At 41.8% G+C, this 24083-nt stretch overlaps 1 protein-coding gene across 2 annotated transcripts; it reads left to right on the top strand.

Annotated features, from left to right (window-relative positions):
* Positions 1–18126: 18126 nt before the first annotated feature.
* Positions 18127–21399, top strand: LOC117842030 (uncharacterized). Of its 2 annotated transcripts, XM_034722365.2 has the most exons (4): positions 18127–18513; positions 18595–20227; positions 20328–21283; positions 21381–21399. In XM_034722365.2, exons 2-3 carry the CDS (start codon positions 18656–18658, stop codon positions 21255–21257), a joined length of 2502 nt encoding a protein of 833 aa, XP_034578256.1. In that variant the 5' UTR covers positions 18127–18513; positions 18595–18655; the 3' UTR covers positions 21258–21283; positions 21381–21399. The 2 variants fall into 2 exon arrangements, with proteins under 2 accessions (XP_034578256.1, XP_034578255.1); XM_034722364.2 differs by lacking the exon at positions 21381–21399 and having other exon boundaries at positions 20328–21361.
* Positions 21400–24083: the final 2684 nt, after the last annotated feature.

Below are 24083 nucleotides of genomic sequence, written 5' to 3'. Positions count from 1 at the left end.
GTTTCGCCAAAACGGTGTAAACCCTAGGGCGCCCCCACCCCTCTATTTATAGAGGTTCCTGACGGGCCTCTGGGTCCGAGGCCCATTAGTACTTCTAAACCTAATCCAACTTGGATCTGATCCGAATTGGGCTTCCAGCCCCTTAAGTGTGTGACCCTATGGGTTCGGATACGTATAGACATGGCCCGAGTACTCCTACTCGGCCCAATAGTCGGTAGCGGCCTCTAGCAAGACGTGCCAACTCCTATACGTACACGAAGATCATATCAGACGAACCATCACAACATAATATACATGCTATTCCCTTTGCCTCACGATATTTGGTCTAGCTTCAAGCCGACCGCTCTTTCTCGATCCTGTGATTCGGAATCCCTTTGTATGTTAACTCTTAACCGTACGTAGCATGGCCATGCACTTTCGGATCCGATCACTCGAGGGGCCCAGAGATATCACTCTCGATCAGAGAGGGGCAAATCCCATCTTGTTTGACCATGTCTCATAGCATGCTTCTTGACAAACCCGAAAGCTACCTTTATAACTACCCTGTTACGGCGTAGCGTTTGATAGCCCCTAAGTAGGTCGATCCACATCTAGAATACATGCGACAATCTCAGGTCTAAGGACAAAGCGTATATGTTGTTTAAAGAGAGAACTACTTCTCGTGTTGGGTCAGTCCTAGCACATGTCTCCACATGTGTCCACATTATTAGTTCAACATCTCCATGTCCATGACTTGTGAAACATAGTCATCAACTAATACATGTGCTAGTCTAATATTCATGTGTGTCCTCACATGAACTCCGACTAGGGACAACTTTAGAATAACCATACAAGTAAAGAGTTTCACATACAATTCACATAATTGCAAATCAATTCAAGTAGCCTTTAATGGATATTCAATGAACACAATATACAAATCATGGATACAAATGGAATATAATCATCTCTATGATTGCCTCTAGGGCATACCTCCAACAGAGGGGTCGGACGAGGCGAACAAAGGGTCGGTAGCTTACCTTCATCTTACAGATGAGGCTTGGGGTCGGGAAAGAACAGGCTTGGGCGGAAAGACTAAGGCTTGGGACAACGGTGAGGATGTCCGGTGGTACTCCGGCGGCGGTGGTGCTTCTTGTGGACCACAAGCAAGCTCTTGTGCAGCACGGGGAGCAGTGGCTGGTGGATTGGGGAAGGTGGTGTGTGAGCGGAGAGGAGAGTTCCTCAGACTTAGGTGGTGGCGCTGTGAGCACGAATAGGGAGCAAGCGGGAGGGCAGCGATGGCGAAGGGGAACTCCGGCGGGGCTCCGGCATTCCCTTTTATAGCTGCACGGAAGAGAGAAGGGGGGAAAGCGGCGCGAAGGCCGAGGAAGAAGCGATGGAGTGCGCTGCTGGGGCGGCGATTGAGCGACGAGGGCGGTGGAGCAGGACTTCGGGGATGACACCGGCGGTCATTGGGCACCGATGACAGGGCGGCACAGGCATGGGTTTGCCGGTGGTTGAGATTTGGCGGAGGCGGGCGTCGTTGTGCGGTGGATCTAATGGAAGTGACCGGGGAAACAACGCTAGAAACGAGGGTGCACAGGTGAGAAGACAAGCGGCTGCGATCGCGCGGGCAAGCGCGGAGCAACAGATTGTCGGGGCGAAGCTCTGACAGGGCGGGAAAAGGAGCTGTCGCTGCCGTGGTCTGGGTTGGCAGAGGAGGAATCGTCGCATAGCGAGAACCGGGGCGGCACGACTGTGGAGGGGCGACGGAAAAGATGGGCGGCATCGGGCTCTGCAGCCGGGATCTAGCGATGTGATGATGGGCGCGGGCGGCGAGGTGCTGCAGAAAGGGTAGCAGAGGAGCTTCCGCTGCGATTAGGGAAGGGGGCGCGAGAATCCATCTGGTCATGGCTGGCGACGAGGCGGAGCGGCGGGCGTCGGAGAAGTTGAGCCACGCGGCAAGGGAACTCTGAAGCGGGCATGCAACTCGAGTGCGTCTGTCGCGGGAGATCTGGGAGAAAGATCTCGTGGGTCCACCGGTCAGTCTCGGTGGTCCACGGCTCAGATTGAAGGGAGGCGTTGTGGGAGGACTTAGAAAGATGCGGCGGTGGGTCGGGGGTCGGCGGGGTCGGAACTGGGGAAAAACGGCGAGGGGTCGGATCATAGGGGTCGGGACCGAACTGGAGGTGGAGTACTTAAACTCGGGGAAAGCTGAGATGGGGATCAGGGACTCAGATTAAGATTAACGTGAAGGATTTTAACCGAGGTCATTACACAACCATGCGATGCTAGCTAGGCATCATACCACACTTCCGAGGTGTGATTGCATAGGGACGCTACGAGGCCTTTACAAAGATTCGCTAGTAAGTGGTAACCCGCTAAGGTTTCAGGTCGAAGCAGAGCATAACAGTCCCCTAGTGGGTACAGTGTCTTAGCAAAGCCCACTTTCCAAGAGAGCGAGTGCTATACCCCAGCAACGCCTCCCCTCTTGCCCTTTCGGTAAGATTACCCCATACTAGAGTTTCTAATTATTCAGCCAAGACCAGAGCCATTTAATCTTGTGGTAGCACTATTTTCCTGGGTGGTCGCTCCATGTTCCGATTAACATTATCATGATATTATTGACAAAGCATAGGTAGAAGGTTGGTTAGGGACACTTGCCTTTCTCCAACAGAAAGTTACTCTTACTGCTTTTCGGCTCTTGCTCTCTTGAAGCTCTTACTCTTCAAAACTTCCGAACAGCGATCCTTCTACTCGGAGCAAACATCGGCACAAACATGCAAGCAACAAACAAGTACAACTAAGAACAATACACTAAAACAAAATACAAGCTTTAAAAGAGCGTACTAAAGGATAGGGCTCGATTCTAAGATTACGTGAACGGAAGAGACGCTGAGAACAGAACTATGGTTGAAAAGATAAAGCTACCGAGAGTTTTAAAATATAAAAGAAAGATGAGACCTACAAGCTTCATTTATTTTAGTTGAGAAAAATATTGTAAATATATTTCAGAGAAATATCCTTAATTAGAATTAATCAAGTCATATTTATATTTTCATAAGAAAAGACTGTGTAAAGCTTAGCCCAATTTTATTTATAAATATTTAAGTGCAATTTATGCAAATTAAACATTTAATTTAAAAATAAGATACATGTAGACATGTAAGCGTATAGCTTTACATTTCGAGTTCAACTAAGTAGATTAAATTAAAAACACATTTATATTTATATTAGCCAAATTAATATTTTATTATGAAAACTCAAGATTTGACCCATATAGATTTTATTTAGAAAACAAATTGAATAAACATTAATCAAATTGAATTTAATTTATGAAACGCCGAGGTATAACTCTAAGTGGCTTTTAATTGGAAGAATTATTTAGGTAGGAATTAATCCAATTAACTTTAGTTTATGAAAAACTGATATATAACCTAATTGGCTTTTATTTAGAAGAGGGTATGAAGTAGGAATTAATCAAATTAACAATTATTATGAAAAATGATGTTTAACATTAAATAGATTTTATTTAGAGAAGAACTCGTTTGTCAGGCATTAATCAATTTTAATATAAATTTTATTTTCAAAAACATGTGTGAAGGAAAATATTACCACTAACGTGTAATTTACATTGTTATGCATCTAACGTATCTTGAACGAGGTTAAACGGAGCTCAGACGTAGAATCTAGGGTTAATTGACGTTGCAGGGGTCTAAACATAATTAACTGTAGACTTGGAGGGTTAGGTGAGAAGATTGACAAGACACAAGGAATAGGGCTCACGGAAAGCTGAAAACTTCGGGTTAGATCTGCAAAAGTTCAAGGTTTGGATTAGATTGAAAGGATCTCAAAGTTACAGGGGGTTTTCTACAAGGTTTGCAAGACACAAGAAATAGGAACAGAAATTAACAGATTCTCCAGGGGCTAGATCGAAAAGCAGCGCTTCATCTTCTTCCTCACGCCAGGGGCATGGCGCAGCTCCTGGCCGGCGGCCTACCGGCGTTCCGGCACGGCAGAGGCCCGGGCGGGTGGTGCAGGCGGCGGTGGCCGGGCTAGGAGGCGACGGTGCGCGTGCAGGCAACGGCACAAGCGAGCGGGAGGTGTTGGGCAGGCAGGACGAACAGACCAGGCGGCGGCCAAGTTTACGTACGGTTAAGTTGCGTACAGAAACAGGAGAGAGAGAGAAGGAGGGGGCCAATTTTTGAGTTGACTTTTTAATTTCGGAATTTCCGATTTTGTTTATCTGCGTGAAAACAATTCCAGAAATAGCCGGACTCGTTTTCTAAAGCGAGAAAAATACCTAGAAAATTCCAAAAAATCTGAGATAAATCTCAGAGATGGATTGGGACACAAAGAATCCAAGTAAAATACTTGGAGCTCGTGAAAAGGACTCTAGAGCCTTCCAAAACTTGGATTTAGCTCTAGGAAAAAGAGAATAAATTCCAGAAAAAAATTGAAAAATTCTCAAAAGAATCTAAACAACGTCTAAACGTATTTTTAAAACTTTTTGCACTCAAGAAACACCAAGATGCATCAACATGAATGCACAGACATAGAATAACATTATTTAATTTATAAAAGCAAAAAAAATTATTTTTCCTATACTAAATTTCCTGTAAAGAAAAATAAATGTTGGGAAAATTTTAAAATTATGAGAAAATCGTTGTTCAATTACTCTTTTTAATCACATCCTGAAATTCGAAAATTTCAGGGTGTGATAACACTACCCCCCTTAACAAGAATCTTGTCCTGAGATTCGCAAAGGCTAGCAAGAGACAGGTTTAGGTGGGTAGCATCCAGCACTTATTAGCTTCCTTCCAGATCGTTCATCCTTATGTAAGCCTCTCAATCATGCTTCTTTATGCTTCACTACATCACATAGAACACTTCAGGGATACGTAGTCTAATTCCTCTTTTAAGTATCCATTCCTTTCCTCTGCTTCTTTGGCCTTGAAGAACTTTCTTCATTTCTTGGTAAAGTGATTTGAATAGAGCTGAATTGCTTCCCTCTGGCTCGATTGTCATCCTTCAAGTCTTCATACACATCCTTTAGTCTTCTTCTCCATCTGGTCCAAACGCTTCTTGGAACATTGTCTGATGAAATGTCCCTCTTCTTTGCGGTAGAAACATGTTTTTCTTACTTTGGTACTTTGGCCACTGGATGTGGCATGGGAATTGGGCGTTGGAAATTGATGGCATTCTTTCCTGACTGAGGCGTCCTGATCATTTGTCCTGACAAAGAGACCAACTAATGTTGTCGGTTTGAATGCAGGGCTATTGGGTCCTTGGCCCTGGGGTTGATCGTCTTCCTCTTTTGCACACCAACTAATCAAGATGTCCATTTTCTCCACACTGGAGGCAATACAATTTGGCTCTAGCGGACTTGGTCGACTTATGCTTTATTGGACAGTTATTGGCATAATGGCCTTCTTCATCGCATCTGAAGCACAATACTTTTACACATCCATCTTGGTTTTCTTTCTGCTCCCTAGTAACTATCGATGGAATAACTAGTGCATCAGGATTCTTATTGATGGGGTTACCATGTGGATGGTGAACAACTTTAGGCTGTGGTTCGTGGGAACTAGGCTGAGTATTGTTATCTGCCAATGGTTGAGGTAACTCCATCTTCTCTTGACGTGCTTTACTAGTTGGCTTCTAGGCTCGCCTATGTGGCGGAACCGCCCAAATTAACCTATCTAAAATGCATTGAAGTCGCCTGACATGCGATTATGCACTTTAAGCAAGTCAACTTGGTCGACCGTCGGATTTCCTCCGATAAACCACATAAACAGGATCGAGAAGCATCGCTCACACGAAGGTGAGTAGCACAGAGATTACAACATTCCATCATGACAACAAGTTCCACATTTTATTACATCAGAGTTTTCAAAATTCAAACCGAAATTTTGCATGGTTCGAAGTCAAAGGAAAACTAGCGGAAGCTACACGTCGATACATGACATCATGACGGAGCCGATCATGACATCAAAAACTCCTTCCTTTGCCATCCGAGGAAGGATCCCACTCGACGGTCCAGCCTGGAGGAAGCTGGGTCGGCCAAGTGGTACCAACACCCAAGCTACTGACATTACCTGAAAAAGATTAGCCACAACAAGGCTGAGCAACTAGTACTCAGCAAGACTGACCCATCGGAAAGACACGACCGAGACCTAGACATGCAAGGCTTTCTGGCTCTGGGGTTTTCTTGCCAAAAGCGTCTAAAGTCAGTCCTTACTTTCAGCCTTTTAGCTCATGTTCTATGTTCTTTATCCATTCTAGATTAGCAACTTATACTAAACAAACATGGTTTCCAAGCAATTACTTGACAAACATCAAGATTAAAATCATCATCATGTTCCATCTTTACTCAGTGCAGAATAGCGATCAAGTAGTCCCAATCTGTGAGAGGCAGATGAATTGATTCGAATTCATTAACCATGCATGGCAAACCTAATCTCACGACATCCGCGCACCACGAAGGGTCCCTTCATTTGTCAGCCGTCCCCATCGATCCCTTAGGCACGTGTCAGGGCCAACTTCCTTTGGCATGCAATGCTCCACAGTCCCGACCTATTGCTGCACTGTGACCGCACTTGCACCCACATGATGCACCATGGGAACGACATTCCAAGGACAGCCGGAAGGTATGCCACGTCCCAGTTCAATCAGGTACTAGGCTTCCCCATCCCATACTAGGTATGAGATTAGTACTTTCAAACACTTGATCACGAACGCCGACACGTTTCGACCTTAGTTCATTTTCATTTAGACAGACGGGGCAATCCACCAAGTATCGAACACAAGCCTGACCCCGTCCGTCGTCCTTATAGTTGCGACAAATCTGAAACATTCAACTCCTATAACTCGCGAGTGACAGGAGATCACTTGACTTTTACCGAAACCTATCAAGCAAAGCAACTACTCGGCCTTAGCAACTAGTATTCAAAAACAAGGTACTAAGTTATGCATCTAAGGTTCCATTACAACTCCTCGAAACGTAAATGCGCAATCAAGTAATCAATAAGTGGCATGAAAGTAAAACAGGGAGTTCATGCACCGGGGCTTGCCTTCAGAAAAAGCTTGCGGGTCCTCGGGGTCTTGCGTTGGTTCGGGCTCTCCTTCGAAGGGGTGCAGTTCCTCGGCGGGGTCTTCTTCCGATGCTGGATGAAGCTCGTACGTTCCGTCGGCGAGATTCAACTCTACACGGAAATGCAATGCAGGGGTTAACATTTTAGATGGTCATTTCAACACACTCATGTTTTAACACGGACACTTGTAGCAAAGCTACAGGAAAGGTGGGGAAGTTCAACTTCTGTTGGTGGAGAGCAGGATGAGAGGGTCGGATTGGAGAAAAACTTAGGGTCTGACCCTCAGGTTTAAGGAAAACCGTACCGAGGTCCTCAGACTCAACACAGAGGAATCCCCGAAAACATTTCACCGATACCCTCGGGTCAAAGAAAAAGTTACAACCGAGCCCTCGGGCGAGGCAGAGAAAGGGTCGGCGAACTTGGCAGGGTCGGGCAAGGCGAACGGAAAAAGGTCGGGCGAGACGAAAAGAAAAGGGGTCGGGCGAACCGAAACAAAGGGTCGGGCGAAACGAAAAAGGACAGGGGTCGGGCGAACCGAACGGAAAGGGGTCGGACGAACCGAACAGAAAGGTTAAGCAGCTTACCTCCAGGTCGACCGGTGAAGCCTTGGGGTCGAAAGGAGTAGGCTGGGGCGGAAGGTTGTACGCACGAAGGTTGGGGCGGCGGTGAGACTTCGAGGGTGCTCCTGCGGTGGCGGTGCTTCTGGTGGGCACAAGCAAGCTCTAGAACCGTGCGCGGGAACAGGCGGCTGTGGGGTTGGGAGAAGCGGCTTGAGGGTGACGGCGAAGTCGCCGGAGTATGGGGGTGGCGCAAGGGGGTGAGCTCCACGGAAGCTCAGCAGCGGCGCGGGGAGAAAGCGGTGGCTCCGAGGAGAAAGCGGCGGTGGCAAGGGGTGGCATTGCCGGTGAGGGGGTTCCCTTTTATAGGGATGGGGTGGCGCGGAGGGTCGAGGCGGGGCTCCGGTGGGGAAAGGATAAGGCCGGGAGCGGCGAGTGCTCGAGCGAGGCGGCCATTGGCCGACGACGCCATTGGGCAGAGGAGGCGGAGCTACCGGTGGTCTTCGGCGGCGATTGGCCTTGGGCGGCGCGCGTCTGGGGCTTCCGGTCTGTCGGGCGGGCGAGGCGGAAAGACTACCATGGGGGTTGGGCGAGCGGGCGGAGGCGCGGGACGTCGGGGGCGTCTCAGCTTTCTCGGCGAACAGGCAGAACAGGGTTGGCGGAGCAGACCCGTGGCAGGTGGAAGGCGACCTGCACACGGCCGGCGATTGGCTAGCCCTGCGCTCGCTCCGTCCTGTCGCGGGCGCGGGTTGGGCGCCGTGGCTCTTGTCCTGTCGCTGTCGCGCTGGGGATAGGGCGCCGGCGAGCTGCCGGTGGCCGGCGGCCACGCGGCGCGCGAGCGAACATGCTCGGGCGCGTGGGCGTCGAGGCTCCCTTCGGGCAGCAAGCCCGACCAGCTTTGGAGCGATCCTTCTCCGAATCTTTCAACACGACTCCCGAAACTCCCTTAAACAAACTTGTTCAACTCTGATCGTTCTTCAAACTTTGTTTAAGGTGTCAGTTTAGATTGTGAAAGGATTCAAAGATATTTTACGCCAAAGTTAGCCAAAAATCTAGAATTCCAGACTTAGGATTTTCAAGGCACCAGGGTGAGTTGACTGGTTTACCTCACTTTCACCGGGATTTTGAACAAGTTCGGGTCCGATTTGGATCCGGGTCAGTGTAACAAAGTTGGAACATTCTTGAGGTACTACAACTTCTATTAAGGCTCTAACTCGAGTTTAGATAGGAAAACGGGAGATGAAAGCTTGCAAAGATGAAGGAAAAACTCGAATCCCAGGACTTAAGAGATTTTCAGGGTCCTTTAGGAAAGCCGGCTTTGGTTGCTGTTTTTGACTCCCTTCCACTCCGAAATGGTTAAAGCGCCTTTAACAAAAGTTGTTGGAATTTAAAATTTTTACAACTCTTATTTGGGCAGAAACTTAAGTTTGTATATAGAATTTCAAGCTTTAAAACAAACTCCAAAAGAGCTTCTTAGGTTTATAAAGGTCATTTCACTTCTTAACTTAGGGATTTATCACTGGTTTAGAGTTAAAAGCACTTAATTTAGGTAGAGTTGTTACAGCCTACTCCTCCAGGGCTGAATTTCTTTGAAAGAGATACTCCAACCCTCAAGGTTCATAGTCTGAGTACTATCTTCATCTTGAGTAACTTCCTCTAGGGATGGCCCTTGGGCATACAACTTCCTCTTCTTATTGATATCTAAATGATGATGTTGTCTAGCTTTAGCTGTCATTAGGCTATCTTCTTTCTGGAGACATGGAAGATGATGGTGTTCCTGGAATCTTAACATCTTCATATTGTCTCTCCATTTCCAGCTCCGATGTTCCATGGCTTCTCTTGTTCCTTTGATCGTCCCAGGCTTCAGCAACTTGCCTCTTCACTAGTCCAGTGGGAATTCTAGCCTTGATCATCTCCATGTTATGAGGAGATGATGTGTCAGTCTGTATCCTTCCTTGTAAGACTTGAGCCTGCATAGCTAATAACTTCTCGTTGTTGAACGGTGGTGGAGCAAACAAAACGTGATGGTCATCACTGGTGATAGGGTTGTGGTTCCGAGGGAGTGGGGCGTGCTCTGTGATTTACTGAGGGGTACTGACCATGGTTTGAGCCATTGCTTGTAAAGTCCGAGTTTGTGCTGCCATATACTCTAACACCTTGCATTCAAATAATGCGGATACAAGTGGAATGTTAAGATCTTCTTCATTGGCTCTATCTTCATGATTTTCATTGGGACTCGCCATTTGGTTGGGTGATAAACATAGGATCAGAATAAAATAGGAAATGGATAAAATTGCAGAACAAGGTAGAGAACTTCATGATATCTTCGTCTTTTCTTGGGTCGTCATCAGAGTAAGATAGAAGGAAGGATAGAAAAACAACAAGATGACAAAGAAACTAGAGTAGGGTTTTTTTTCTTCGACTTGCTTCTATTTCAACGGTGATGGTGGCGATAGCCTCTGCTTATTGACATTGGTGTTGCCTTCACTCTCTTCTTGATGTCCATCAGAATTGGGAGATAGAAAGAAAAAAAATAACAAGGATGTGGGAGGCACAAGCAGATTCGACGAGAAAAAAAAACAAAGAGGAGGGAGACAACAAGATTCTTATAGCAGAGTGGATAGTCTTTCATCTTTGCTTGTCGCGAGTAGAATCTCCCTGCTTTCTTCATCTTCTTTGGTTCTTGTAATCATCATTAGAGTAAAATAGAGATCAGAGTAAAGCCTTCTATTCTTCAACTTGCTTCTAGCGAGACGGTGGTGGTGATGTTAACTCCTGCTTGTTGACGTTGGTGTTGACTTTAGTTCTCTCTTTTCTGTTGTCCTTCATTGGCTCAGGTAGAAAGGAATGGATGACAAGGATATGGGAGATTCAAAAGAAGAACCCAGCTAGGCAACTGATGTCATTGTAGATAGAAGACCCACAATACACCAAAAATCATGACAAAGAAACAAATCACACAATTTCATAAAGACAAGCGTTATCATGCAAGCACAAAATTTCACCAGTCAACACAAAATTAAGGAATGACGCTAAACGTTGTTAGTAAGACTGCAAGAGGGTACACCTATGAAGGGATTACTTTTTCGGTTGCTGAGGCTTGACTTCTGGTGGTGAACTGATGGCTTCATTCTTCATAATACTTGAACGGGCTTTAGAACAGGTGACGCGGATCATCTAAACTTTTTTTTTAAAAAAAAATAGAAGATACATTGGAATCAAAATTCAAGGAAAGATTTCAAGGTATTTGAAAAGTAAGGAGAGATACAACGGGACAAGGTGGATATATTAAAAAAAATCAAGGAGAAGATGCGTATAAAAGGATAAGTAGGAGATAAAAAAAATATCAAGGAGTAAGGCGTAAGCATTTTCACCAACAAACCAAAAGGAGGTGAGATGCTTGGAATAGGGAAAGTTATTCATCAAAGGAGAGGTATAATCAAGATCAAGAAAGCATCAAGGAGGGAGTAAGTCAATAGACAAGGATTGAGGGTTTAGCAATAGCAAAACAAGGTGGGTGTAAAGGACTAAGAGTCAAAGTTGATCAAAAATAAGAAACCAAGGTGTAGATAAGATGTACAAGGAGTGAGAATAGAGATCAGAGAGGTCAAGGATAAGGTAAGAATTATTTTTATGGTAAAACAGACCTTAAGAAGTGACCATTACTATCTAGGCTTATGTCCTACAGTCGATACAGCTCTGATACCACTTCTATCACACCTGGTTTTAAGGACAAAACCAAGTGCTACCTATATGTATGCCAGGATCAAGTTTCATACATATAGTGACATCATAAGTGAATAACAGCAACAATATCACGTAAAAAGATACAAATAAAGACTTACAAAACCATCAGAGATACACAGGTCAAATACTGGAGACGGAGGCTCCAAACTTCACATGCAATTGACTGGGGGTTGCGTACGCCTAGAACTCAGCATCATCTTCGGAATACTTCACACACCTTCTTCTTCTGAGCAGCAGTAAGCAAGGGTGAGTACACTTATGGTTGGTACTCAGCAAGGCCACAAGAAATAACCAGAATAACGATTTGAGTCCATCTTCAAGTTTACTTAATCATGTGAGGGTCCAAGCCGCTCTTGACCGTGAGCACGGCTGATCGATCAGTTTTACACTCTGCAGAGGTGGCACATCTTTACCCACAAGTCGCGTAAAAGTTCAAAGAACTTTGGACCCAACCATGCGATGCTAGCTAGGCATCATACCACACTTCCGAGGTGTGATTGCATAGGGACGCTACGAGGCCTTTACAAAGATTCGCTAGTAAGTGGTAACCCGCTAAGGTTTCAGGTCGAAGCAGAGCATAACAGTCCCCTAGTGGGTACAGTGTCTTAGCAAAGCCCACTTTCCAAGAGAGCGAGTGCTATACCCCAGCAACGCCTCCCCTCTTGCCCTTTCGGTAAGATTACCTCATACTAGAGTTTCTAATTATTCAGCCAAGACCAGAGCCATTTAATCTTGTGGTAGCACTATTTTCCTGGGTGGTCGCTCCATGTTCCGATTAACATTATCATGATATTATTAACAAAGCATAGGTAGAAGGTTGGTTAGGGACACTTGCCTTTCTCCAACAGAAAGTTACTCTTACTGCTTTTCGGCTCTTGCTCTCTTGAAGCTCTTACTCTTCAAAACTTCCGAACAACGATCCTTCTACTCGGAGCAAACATCGGCACAAACATGCAAGCAACAAACAAGTACAACTAAGAACAATACACCAAAACAAAAGACAAGCTTTAAAAGAGCGTACTAAAGGATAGGGCTCGATTCTAAGATTACGTGAACGGAAGAGACGCTGAGAACAGAACTATGGTTGAAACGATAAAGCTATCGAGAGTTTTAAAATATAAAAGAAAGATGAGACCTACAAGCTTCATTTATTTTAGTTGAGAAAAATATTGTAAATATATTTCAGAGAAATATCCTTAGTTAGAATTAATCAAGTCATATTTATATTTTCATAAGAAAAGACTGTGTAAAGCTTAGCCCAATTTTATTTATAAATATTTAAGTACAATTTATGCAAATTAAACATTTAATTTGAAAATAAGATACATGTAGACATGTAAGCGTATAGCTTTACATTTCGAGTTCAACTAAGTAGATTAAATTAAAAACACATTTATATTTATATTAGCCAAATTAATATTTAATTATGAAAACTCGAGATATGACCTATATAGATTTTATTTAGAAAACAAATTGAATAAACATTAATCAAATTGAATTTAATTTATGAAACGCCGAGGTATAACTCTAAGTGGCTTTTAATTGGAAGAATTATTTAGGTAGGAATTAATCCAATTAACTTTAGTTTATGAAAAACTGATATATAACCTAATTGGCTTTTATTTAGAAGAGGGTATGAAGTAGGAATTAATCAAATTAACAATTATTATGAAAAATGATGTTTAACATTAAATAGATTTTATTTAGAGAAGAACTCATTTGTGAGGCATTAATCAATTTTAATATAAATTTTATTTTAAAAAACATGTGTGAAGGAAAATATTACCACTAACGTGTAATTTACATTGTTATGCATCTAACGTATCTTGAACGAGGTTAAACGGAGCTCAAACGTAGGATCTAGGGTTAATTGACGTTGCAGGGGTCTAAACGTAATTAACCGTAGACTTGGAGGGTTAGCTGAGAAGATTGACAAGACACAAGGAATAGGGCTCACGGAAAGCTGAAAACTTCGGGTTAGATCTGCAAAAGTTCAAGGTTTGGATTAGATTGAAAGGATCTCAAAGTTACAGGGGGTTTTCAACAAGGTTTGCAAGACACAAGAAATAGGAACAGAAATTAATAGATTCTCCAGGGGCTAGATCGAAAAGCAGCGCTTCATCTTCTTCCTCACGCCAGGGGCATGGCGCAGCTCCTGGCCGGCAGCCTACCGGCGTTCCGGTGCGGCGGAGGCCCGGGCGGGTGGTGCAGGCGGCGGTGGCCGGGCTAGGAGGTGACGGTGCGCGTGCAGGCAACGGCACAAGCGAGCCGGAGGTGCTGGGCGAGCAGGACGAACGGACCAGGCGGCGGCCAAGTTTACGTACGATTAAGTTGCGTACAGAAACAGGAGGGAGAGAGAGAAGGAGGGGGTAGCCGGAAACGAAGCCCGATCTCGCGCATGAACGGCAAAATGGAACGATATCGACGAGACGAACAAGATGGTGTGCTGACCTTCGGCCAGAGATGAATAATAGTGGTGGAAAAGCTCGCCGGAGTTGGAGAAGATGACGGAGCCGACATCGGATTCAGGCAATCCACCATACCACAGCGTAGAGCTCGAAGAGAGGAACTCCACGGTGGTGTCGGTTTTCACCGGAAGTCCATGGTTTCGCCAGAAAAGCTCGCCGGAGTTTAGCGAAGACCGATCTTTGACTTCAGATCTACGGAGTTAGGAGAGGCAACTCGTGAAAAGGTTTGTAGATCTGAAATCCTCGTGTCGAGATGAACGTGGTGATATATATAGGCCGAGCACAAAAAAAGATATTTTCGAGTTGACTTTTTAATTTCGGAATTTCTGATTTTGTTTATCTGCGCGAAAACAATTCCAGAAATAGCCGAACTCGTTTTCTAAAGCGAGAAAAATACCTAGAAAATTCCAAAAAATCTGAGATAAATCTCAGAGATGGATTGGGACACAAAGAATCCAAGTAAAATACTTGGAGCTCGTGAAAAGGACTCTAGAGCCTTCCAAAAATTGGATTTAGCTCTAGAAAAAGGAGAATAAATTCCAGAAAAAAATTGGAAAATTCTCAAAAGAATCTAAACAATGTCTAAACGTATTTTTAAAACTTTTTGCACTCAAGAAACACCAAGATGCATCAACATGAATGCACAGACATAGAATAACATTATTTAATTTATAAAAGCAAAAAAAATTATTTTTCCTATACTAAATTTCCTGTAAAGAAAAATAAATGTTGGGAAAATTTTAAAATTATGAGAAAATCGTTGTTCAATTACTCTTTTTAATCATATCCTGAAATTCGAAAATTTCAGGATGTGACACCCTCCACCAATAAGATCCGTTTCTGTGCATTCCTAGAAGAGTCCCTTGTAGTGATTGTCCCAGATTAGGCATACCCAAGGAAGGTCAGCTTTGGAGAAGAACTTGTGGAGGAATTTTAAGAGGAGCGCTTCATTCTGTGTGTTGATGTTGTGGAGAAGTCCAAAGTTGTGGAGTTGCTCTCGAGCCCTCGAAGATTTTGCCATTCCTTAGGTTCCATATTTCCCATACCGCAATCACAAAGTTTCTATAAAGTAAGGTATCTGCATGTTTTGATTGCATTGAATCAGGCGTTCATGGATGCTTGGTTTGTTTGGCCAGTGGAATCCAATCTTCTGCCAGCACTCAATGCCAAATGGGCACTCAAAGAATATGCGGTCTGGATCTTCTTCATGCTGGATGTTGCATAAAACACAGTGGACATCCGGCTGTACATTGTAATTTCTCCTCCGTAGCATTGTTTTGGTATTGAGCCTGTCCACCGGAATTGGCGAAGCAAAAAATTTCAGTCTTGGAGTGCATTTCGATTTCATAACCAGTTAAATGTCTTCGGCACCTGCAGATGTTTATATGCCATGGAGTAAATTTCCGAATGAGGTGAAAGAAGTTGAAATACCAAGCGACAAACCTATGCCCTTCCGTTAACTTTGCAGTAGGCACAACGCACTTACGCACATGCTATTTTTATTTACAATTTTTTCCAAGTGGCTGAGGGTTTTATATAGTCTAGTTTGGACAATTCCTGTGAAGAAAAATATATTACTCCCTCCGTTTTAAAATGACTTTTATTTAAATACATAAATTTTGATATGTATCTAGACATAATCCCATATTTAGGTGCATAGTAAAATCTATGTATTTAGAAAAGTTAAAACAATCTGCATTTTAGAACGGAGGGAGTAGAAACTAAGAATTCTCAATTCAAATGGCCATTTAGTAAATTAGCAGTGGCCATTCGAAAAAAGTATTTGAAACAAGTTATAAATATAATAGTTTACAACTCGTGGAATGTTCGGATGACGAAGATGAATCTTTTTTCATCGTTGGTACGTTACATGAATTCAGTATCTGCACGAGCTAGTATTCATTCATCAGCCCGGCAGATACTGACACGAGTTTTTTTATTTCGCTGCTCATATGCCTCATCGTCGATCACACTCGCTCAGATGCGGGCCGTAGACGATATATGAACATCTTACTACTGGTACACCGCTCGCTGCCGAAGTCATAGATAGACGGCGTTCAGACTTGAGATGCAGGCATGCTGTATGTACTTGGCCGAACCAAGAAACAAGCATCGTGGGTTTCCCTGATGCCACTCATTCCGAAGTATTTTTGTCTGTGTTAATTAGTTCCCAGGTCTTATGGTTCATTGTCAGGTTTCGTGAATAAACTAATTAGTACTGTACTCCACTACACAAGGGAGGACATATAATTAAGCTGGTGTCTAAACTCAGGAACCACTAATCTTTTCTCGGCGTTATCTCTATTTCTGTCCTAATGAAATTTCACTGGATGGACTCTCCCTAGTGGTGAACAGTATCTGTTTGAGGAAAATCAGTGGAGTGAATGGTATGTGTATGTTGGTCGCAGCGGTTTTATAATGTGCAGTCCTCCAATTATTGGACTCTGTAGTAGCTGGATTTTGAATGTGCCTTTTATCTTCTCTGAGAAAAAATAAATAAATTTTTGTGGTGTCGTCTGGACAGATTGGCTAGACGTATTATAGCTATTGATAAGTATTTTTATTAATATTCGGTTAGAAATACAATATATTAGTAAATTTCTCTCTAGAAAGTACTTTATACTACAGCAATTTCCGACAATTTGCTATCCCACATGCAATTTATAGAAAGAAAGAACAATTTATAGAAAGAAAGAAAGAAATGACATTCAAACTAATGGTCTGTTTGGATGCACACCGCTAAAGTTTAGCACATGTCACATCGGATGTTTGGATACTAATTAGGAGTATTAAACATAGTCTAATTACAAAACTAATTGCATAGATGGAGTCTAATTCGCGAGACGAATCTATTAAACCTAATTAGTCCATGATTTGACAATGTGGTGCTACAGTAACCATTTGCTAATGATGGATTAATTAGGCTTAATAGATCCGTCTCGCGAATTAGACTCCATTTGTACAATTAGTTTTGTAATTAGCTCATATTTAGTCCTCCTAATTAGCATGAACTTCTAATGTGACCCTGCTAAAGTTTAGCGCTTCGTATCAAACACACTCTAAGTGATCTTGTTCGCTGATATACCCTGCAAATGCTGTTTCAACTGACCATTAAAAAATTTAGTAGTGCATGTAAACTTGCACGATAACCAACATATAAAATCAAGAACAGCACGAGGCCCGATGCCGGTTGGAAAATGGTTGGAGCGCTGTGGCCGATCGCCCAATCCGGGATACGTGGAGGATGACACGGTACAGAACTGATCCGTCAAACACTGCAAGGCCGAACCCTTGGTGACCGTGAATGAGCCCCTAGCACATCGCTCAAGGGAGACCGTGGTTTCCTGATGCCGCACATTCTCAAAGCCAAGATTGAACGTAACGCGCAAACACTTTCCATGCATTAGTTAACTTATTAGGAACTATGCAAGGTGTAGGTAGCATGTGGAAATATGATCAATGGGAGAGGAATAGTAAGGTGGAACATATATCAACTGAGAAATGAGGTAAAGGTGGGAGTATTCATATGAGGTAAAGGTGGCAGCCCAACTAGGCAACTACTCGGCAAAGTTGCCATCTCTTGGGCTATTCATATGCTCCGTGTTAACAGCTCAGGCCTATTTACTGCACTAACGGCACCGTTGTGAGTATGGATCGGTGTGGAGTGGTGAGTCAGATGTGATTGACGTTTGACAGCTTTTGTTGTGCAGTCATGTCATCGATGTCGGGATAATAACATGGGTAAGGTAGGTATCCAATAAATATTTATCTATCCTAATTTTATGGAGTGAGTCAGAGGTAAAGAGTAACTGATTTACGAGCAGTGAATAGTGTACATGTGTTTGTAGGTACAGCTCTAATGTACAGTCCTCCTACTCCATGTGGACCCCGATAAACTTAGCTGCATTTTGTTCGTGCCTTTTATCTCCGCATAAAAAGATGGCATTTTTTGATGTGTGGACAATTCACTAGGCTTTAGCTGTCTATATCAATAGTATTGGGGAGACTGTAACAGTGTAACACCCAAGTAACACGAAGTCCTAGGATGCTACACAACCACTAAAATGTTGAATTAGAAAATTTCGGCAGCATACATCTTGAAACAAGCACAATACGGAAGAAACAAAAGATAGATTATATATGAAGTGTGATTCTCCAACATGATAACCATACATCTTTAACAAACAAGAATAAGAATACCCTAACATATCATAAACTTAGAAGAATACATCTTAGCATTATGTGGGATAACATGAAAGTGTATGTTGTGCAACTAACCAGGCCCGAGCGCATGGGCGTGCAGCCGGTACGCCGGTACAGGGCCCCCAATTTCCAGGGGCCCAAAATATTTTCTACGCAGACACGCAGGCCTGCAGCCCATCAGGCACCCGGAAGCAAAACAGGTTAATTTAGCTTGCCTGCAGCCCATCAGGCACCCGGAAGCAAAACAAGTCAATTTAGCTCGGTCAGTCTCCGCAAGGCCCTAACTCCGCCGTCTCGCATGCCTCCGCGTCTTGTCTCCCATCCACGCGATCGCTTTTTGGTTTTCTCATCCGTCCGCCGACCAGCGCAGGCAGCAACCAGTAGACGTCACCGCGTGATTAATTTGCCGTTGCTGCCGGCCGATTAATTTGTGAATTGGGATCGATCGTCGAGTCTCCACGAGTCCAGGTACCTAATCTGGTTCAGTTAATTTTTAATATGTTAATAAATGTTAATTAGTGATGATTAATATTATATTGATCCATCTAGGTGTTCGGTTATCTTTGTTCCGGTTCTGAATTATCTAGTGTTTCAATTTGAGGTTGTAGTCATGTCTTCTGCAAATCGGTCTAGAAAGTATGAATCTGGTTACCAAAAGCGTAAGAAAAAACAAAGAATAGAGGATTTAACTCAATCTCAAAAGGGTGCTATGGATAAATTTGTTAGAAAAGAGTCCACCGATAATCAATCACTTGGTCAAGGACAGGGAGCTGCACTTGATAATAATGATGACAATGATCCTACAGATGGTCAGATAGAGACAGAAAATATTGTTGGGGTTGAGGAAGTTAATGATGACAATATTGTTGCAGATGTTAATGATTCCTTTCAGCCTGATATATTTGATCCTAGATATTGGGATTCCCTTGATCATAAACAAATTGATATTTTAGCAGAAAAGGGCCCTACAAGAGATTTATCAATTACAAAAGGTCCTAAGGATAGATATTCCAGAAGGTTTTCTGCACTATTCTATACAAGAATTTTATCAAATGGGGAGCATTGTGATAGAGATTGGCTTGTCTATTCTAAGGAACTCGACAAGGTCTTTTGCTTTGGTTGTAAATTATTTACAAAAGGCCATCGAAAAGGTCAGTTGGCAAATGAGGGGTTTAATGACTGGATACATCTTGGTATTAGACTTAAAGAGCATGAGACAAGTCCAAATCATGTTTTGAGTATGACAACTTGGTATGAGTTGCGTAGTAGATTGCAAAAGGATCAAACTATTGATAAAGATGCTCAACGACAACTCGAGAAAGAAAAGGACCATTGGAGAAAAGTTTTGTTCAGAATTGTTTGCATTGTTAAATTTCTTGCCAAGCATAATCTAGCTTTTCGTGGGACTAATAGCAAAATGTATGAAGATAGCAATGGGAATTTCTTGGGATTGGTAGAGATGTTGGCTGAATTTGACCCAATTATTCAAGAACATGTTCGTCGTATTACAAGTGAGGAAACTCAAGCTCATTATCTTGATTTTAAGATTCAGAATGAGTTGATACATTTGCTTGCTTCTGCTATTAAGTCTGAAATTATTAAGAAAATAAAGAGTGCAAAGTACTTCTCTGTCATACTTGATTGTACTCCTGATGCAAGCCACCAAGAACAAATGTCTTTAATTATAAGATATGTTGACTCATCTTCAAGTGATGTTCGCGTAGAAGAATCCTTTATAGGATTTTTGGATGTCAATGATACAACTGGGCAAGGAATTTTTGACGTGCTAGAGAATGAACTAAAGCTCCTTGGTCTTGATATAGATGATGTGAGAGGACAAGGTTATGATAATGGGTCAAATATGAAAGGGAAACATAAAGGGGTAAAAAAGAAACTTTTGGATGTAAATCCTCGTGCTTTCTATTCTGCTTGTGGTTGCCATAGCCTTAATTTAACACTTTGTGATATGGCTAAGACTTGTGGTAAAGCTAAGGATTTCTTTGGAATCATCCAGCGCATCTATACAACTTTTGCTAATTCTACCAAGAAATGGCAGATTCTGAAAGATAACATATCAGGATTGACTCTTAAGTCAGTATCAGCTACACGTTGGGAGAGTCGTGTTGAAAGTGTTAAAGCTATAAGATTTCAGTGCACAGACATTCGAGAGGCTCTACTTCAGGTACCCAATATTATTGTACACTTGTACTGATATTTGATAATGATGTACTTATTTTGGCAATCTCCAACTATAACACATATTTTCTTCCTTTCAATTTCAGGTATCTGATGTTGATAATGATCCAAAAACAAGCAGTGAGGCTAAGGGCTTGGCAAACAATGAACTTGGAGAATATGAATTTATATTGTCAATCGTCATTTGGTATGAGGTATTATATGCCGTTAATTTAGTAAGCAAACACTTGCAAGCAAAAGATATGCTTATTGATGTTGCCATTGAGAAAGTGGAAGGGTTGATTTCTTTCTTCAAGGGTTATAGGGAAACTGGTTTCTCAGAAGCATTAGAGATTGCCAAAGGGATTGCACTTGAGATGGATATTGGTACAACGTTTCGTAAAAGAAGAGAAATTAAAAGAAAGAAACAATTTGATGAGAACCTAGATGACACAAATGCTACTACACAATCTGCCGAGGAGCTATTTAGAATAAGCTATTTTTTACCTATTGTTGATCAAGCAATTTCCTCACTCACAACAAGATTTGAACAGTACCAGAGTTACCAACAAAATTTTGGTTTCCTATTTACCTCTGAAACATTACAATCATTGGATGACACGAGTTTGAAATCTTCTTGTGATAATCTTGGGGCTGTCCTTACAAAAGACGGAAAATCTGATGTTGATGCCAATGATTTGTATGTGGAGTTAAAGTTTCTTCAACATTTCATTCCTAAAGAAAATATGGGTCCTATTGAAATTCTAAAGTTCCTAAAGCGGCATGACTGTTTTCCCAATGCAAGTATTGCATATAGAATTCTGTTGACCATTCCTGTGACCGTTGCATCAGCAGAGCGAAGCTTTTCAAAATTGAAACTATTGAAGTCATATTTACGTTCGACAATGACACAACAAAGACTTAATGATTTGGCTACAATAGCACTTGAAAGTGGATTACTGGAGAAGATTGATTATGAGCATATTATTGAAGATTTCATTTCAAGGAATACTAAAAGAATGAAGTACTTCAATTAAAGATTATGAAAGCAAAAGTTGAATAGGTACGATTTTTGATATATCTTATTGTGATATATATCATATATCTTATTTAAAGTTCTATTTTTTTTAAGGTAGATCTCATTTTAAAGTTTGGTACAGGGCCTCGATTTTTGCCGGCTCGGCCCTGCAACTAACCCACGTCCCTCCATACTAGCTTCAAAGGACAACCTCGGGAGGGAAAAACAACAGTGAGATTGAATAATCTCAGCAAGCGAACTACTTTAACAAACTATTTAAACCACATTAGATTAACCAATTATTTGATAAAGTAACAAGTATTAACAGCTCCACCAATCTACATGATATACCAAGAATTAGGTGATCATGGCAAGACAAAGCAACATTAGTTTGTACAAGAGCTACCATAACAATTAATATAAGATCCATGTAGAACAATAGTTAACAACCATCAAAAAAGCCATAGCATATAGGTCTCCATAACAACTAGAAATAAAGGTAGCATAAATGTAGGACATATACCACAACAACAAAAAATAGAATAACATTTGCAATGCCATTGAAGTCTATAGGAATGCTCTGCAACAACACATATAATATCTCCACAGTTAATAGGCCATACCATAACACACATCACCATAGAGAAGCACCACATATCATATTAGTTTCATTGCAACTTTATCATGCCAATATTCAATTATCCATATATAAAAAATATGTGAATGACAAAAAGTTCACAAACGGTATATCCAAAATCTCGTAAGTCATCATAGTGTATGTTGGCACAAGGTAACTTCATCACATCCAACATCCAAAACCTTCAGAAATACATATCAATGCACATGAACTGCTGCCTTCACACCCATCAAGATATGAAGTTGTATCGCTACACCCAATAAACGATGCTATATGCATATGCATGCATATGAACTCCTGCCTTCATACCTAACAAGGTACGAAGCTGCATCGTTATGCCCAATAAATGATGATGTACCGGTACGTTCGCAACCATAGGCTCGCGACATAACTCCAAATGCCATGCAATGCAATGCAATGAAATGTAATGCAATGTGATGCAGTGCCACAAGATGAATGCAATCTCCAAAATCAAATACCACATACTCCATAACGATAAGAGAACAAGCCATAATAATATATACGGAGAGATGCACAAAGAGTTTATTTGACATAAATAGTATCAACCATGATTGAATGATAGAATCTCATGTATGCCAAGTACAAACAAAATCATTCTCCATATCCATTAAATATGGAGTAAAGCACAAAATTCGTAATCTAAGCCCAAACCATGTATATCATATTAAAAATGAACTTCTAAAATAGAGCTAGTCAACCCGAAACTTAATTCTTAAGTTGAATATATATACCCAAAGACTTCTGGAAACTATTCTGACCTTACTCATAACCCAAACTTCATTTGATCCTCACATGTTAGCACTAGGAGATATAAAGTAGCATAAATACCTCACCAAGATCACATTCCTCTAAAACAGACCCGTCAGCTACGAAACCACTAAGGATTCCATAGACTTCAGTACAGTAGGAAAAAAAACATATCATAGAATAAATCACCAAGTATATATGTTATATGTAAAATATACTTTCAGCTCCATATTTTCAAAATTATTCATCCATGGAACAATCCATTCATCTATTCACCCATGTTAAAGTACCAACTATATAGCTATATTAGAAAGACATATTCATACTCTTCTCAAACTTATAAACATCACATATAATATTTCAGATTACCACATAAATATACATCTCAGATTATCACATATAAATATGTGCACTTCATTTTATAAGTGGAGGTAGTAAAAATAATATGTTAAAGTTGTAGCAATGCAACAGCTACGTTCACTTGCCTTTACCAACCATGTAGATGTACAAGCCTCGTAGCAACACCACCTGCTAAACCACCTATGTATATCAGCACAACAAACCCAAATGGCATTCTCATATAGAAATATAGAGTGCTCATATGTCCAAGACCCTAATATCAATAAGACTAGACAAACTACATTCCTTGTCACCATCATTGATGAAGAGCAACAATACTTATCTTTTATGTATCTATTTTTATACAATAGATTAGGTATCAAATAAATATGTATTTGGAAACTTCAGAGAATAAACTAAAACTTTGGTAGCAAAACTACAATTTTATCAGGCTTATAAGGTCACCTAAAACACAACTCAAAACAGCACTTTTGAATCTGCATAACAGCCCAGGCAGCAACATATAAAAATTCATATCTCCTAAACTATGCAACCAAAAATTATGAAATTTTTCTGACAGGAAGTACTATTATCCCTCTACAAACGTCTCCATAGTTAGAAGAGTTCATTCGGCCATGTTTACCATGTGAAAAGCACCAATGAACAGACCTGACTTTATCTGCCAGGCAAACATGAACAGTCACAATAATCCGTCCATATCTCGAGTTCTACTCCACCAAAAATTGCAATTAAATATAATATGGAAAGCTTACAAAATCCTCCATAACTTCCTAATGTATCTCAAAAATCAATTCCGCACCTAACATATCCAAAACTCATACCCTAGACAAATTGTCGAATCTGCCAGGAAACCGCAACTAGAAAACGAAGTTAAACTCCAATCCAACCCCTAATCCTTTAATCCCACATAGCCAAAACCTCCAAAAATACTTAATTACAGGGGAAGGACATGGATTCGACTCTTACCTAAGGCTTTCCCATGAAAATCCGCAAGGGGAGGTTGGGGAAAACACCGATCTAGCATATCTCCTCAATCCTCTCTTCCTCTTCAATCCATCTTGCCCCTTCTCTTCTCAATCC

The sequence above is a fragment of the Setaria viridis genome, chromosome 2 (assembly GCF_005286985.2).
Source record: "Setaria viridis chromosome 2, Setaria_viridis_v4.0, whole genome shotgun sequence".
In the NCBI taxonomy this organism is placed as follows: domain Eukaryota; kingdom Viridiplantae; phylum Streptophyta; class Magnoliopsida; order Poales; family Poaceae; genus Setaria; species Setaria viridis.
Note: the sequence above shows the minus strand (reverse complement) of the source record. Positions and strands in the feature narration are given on the sequence as shown.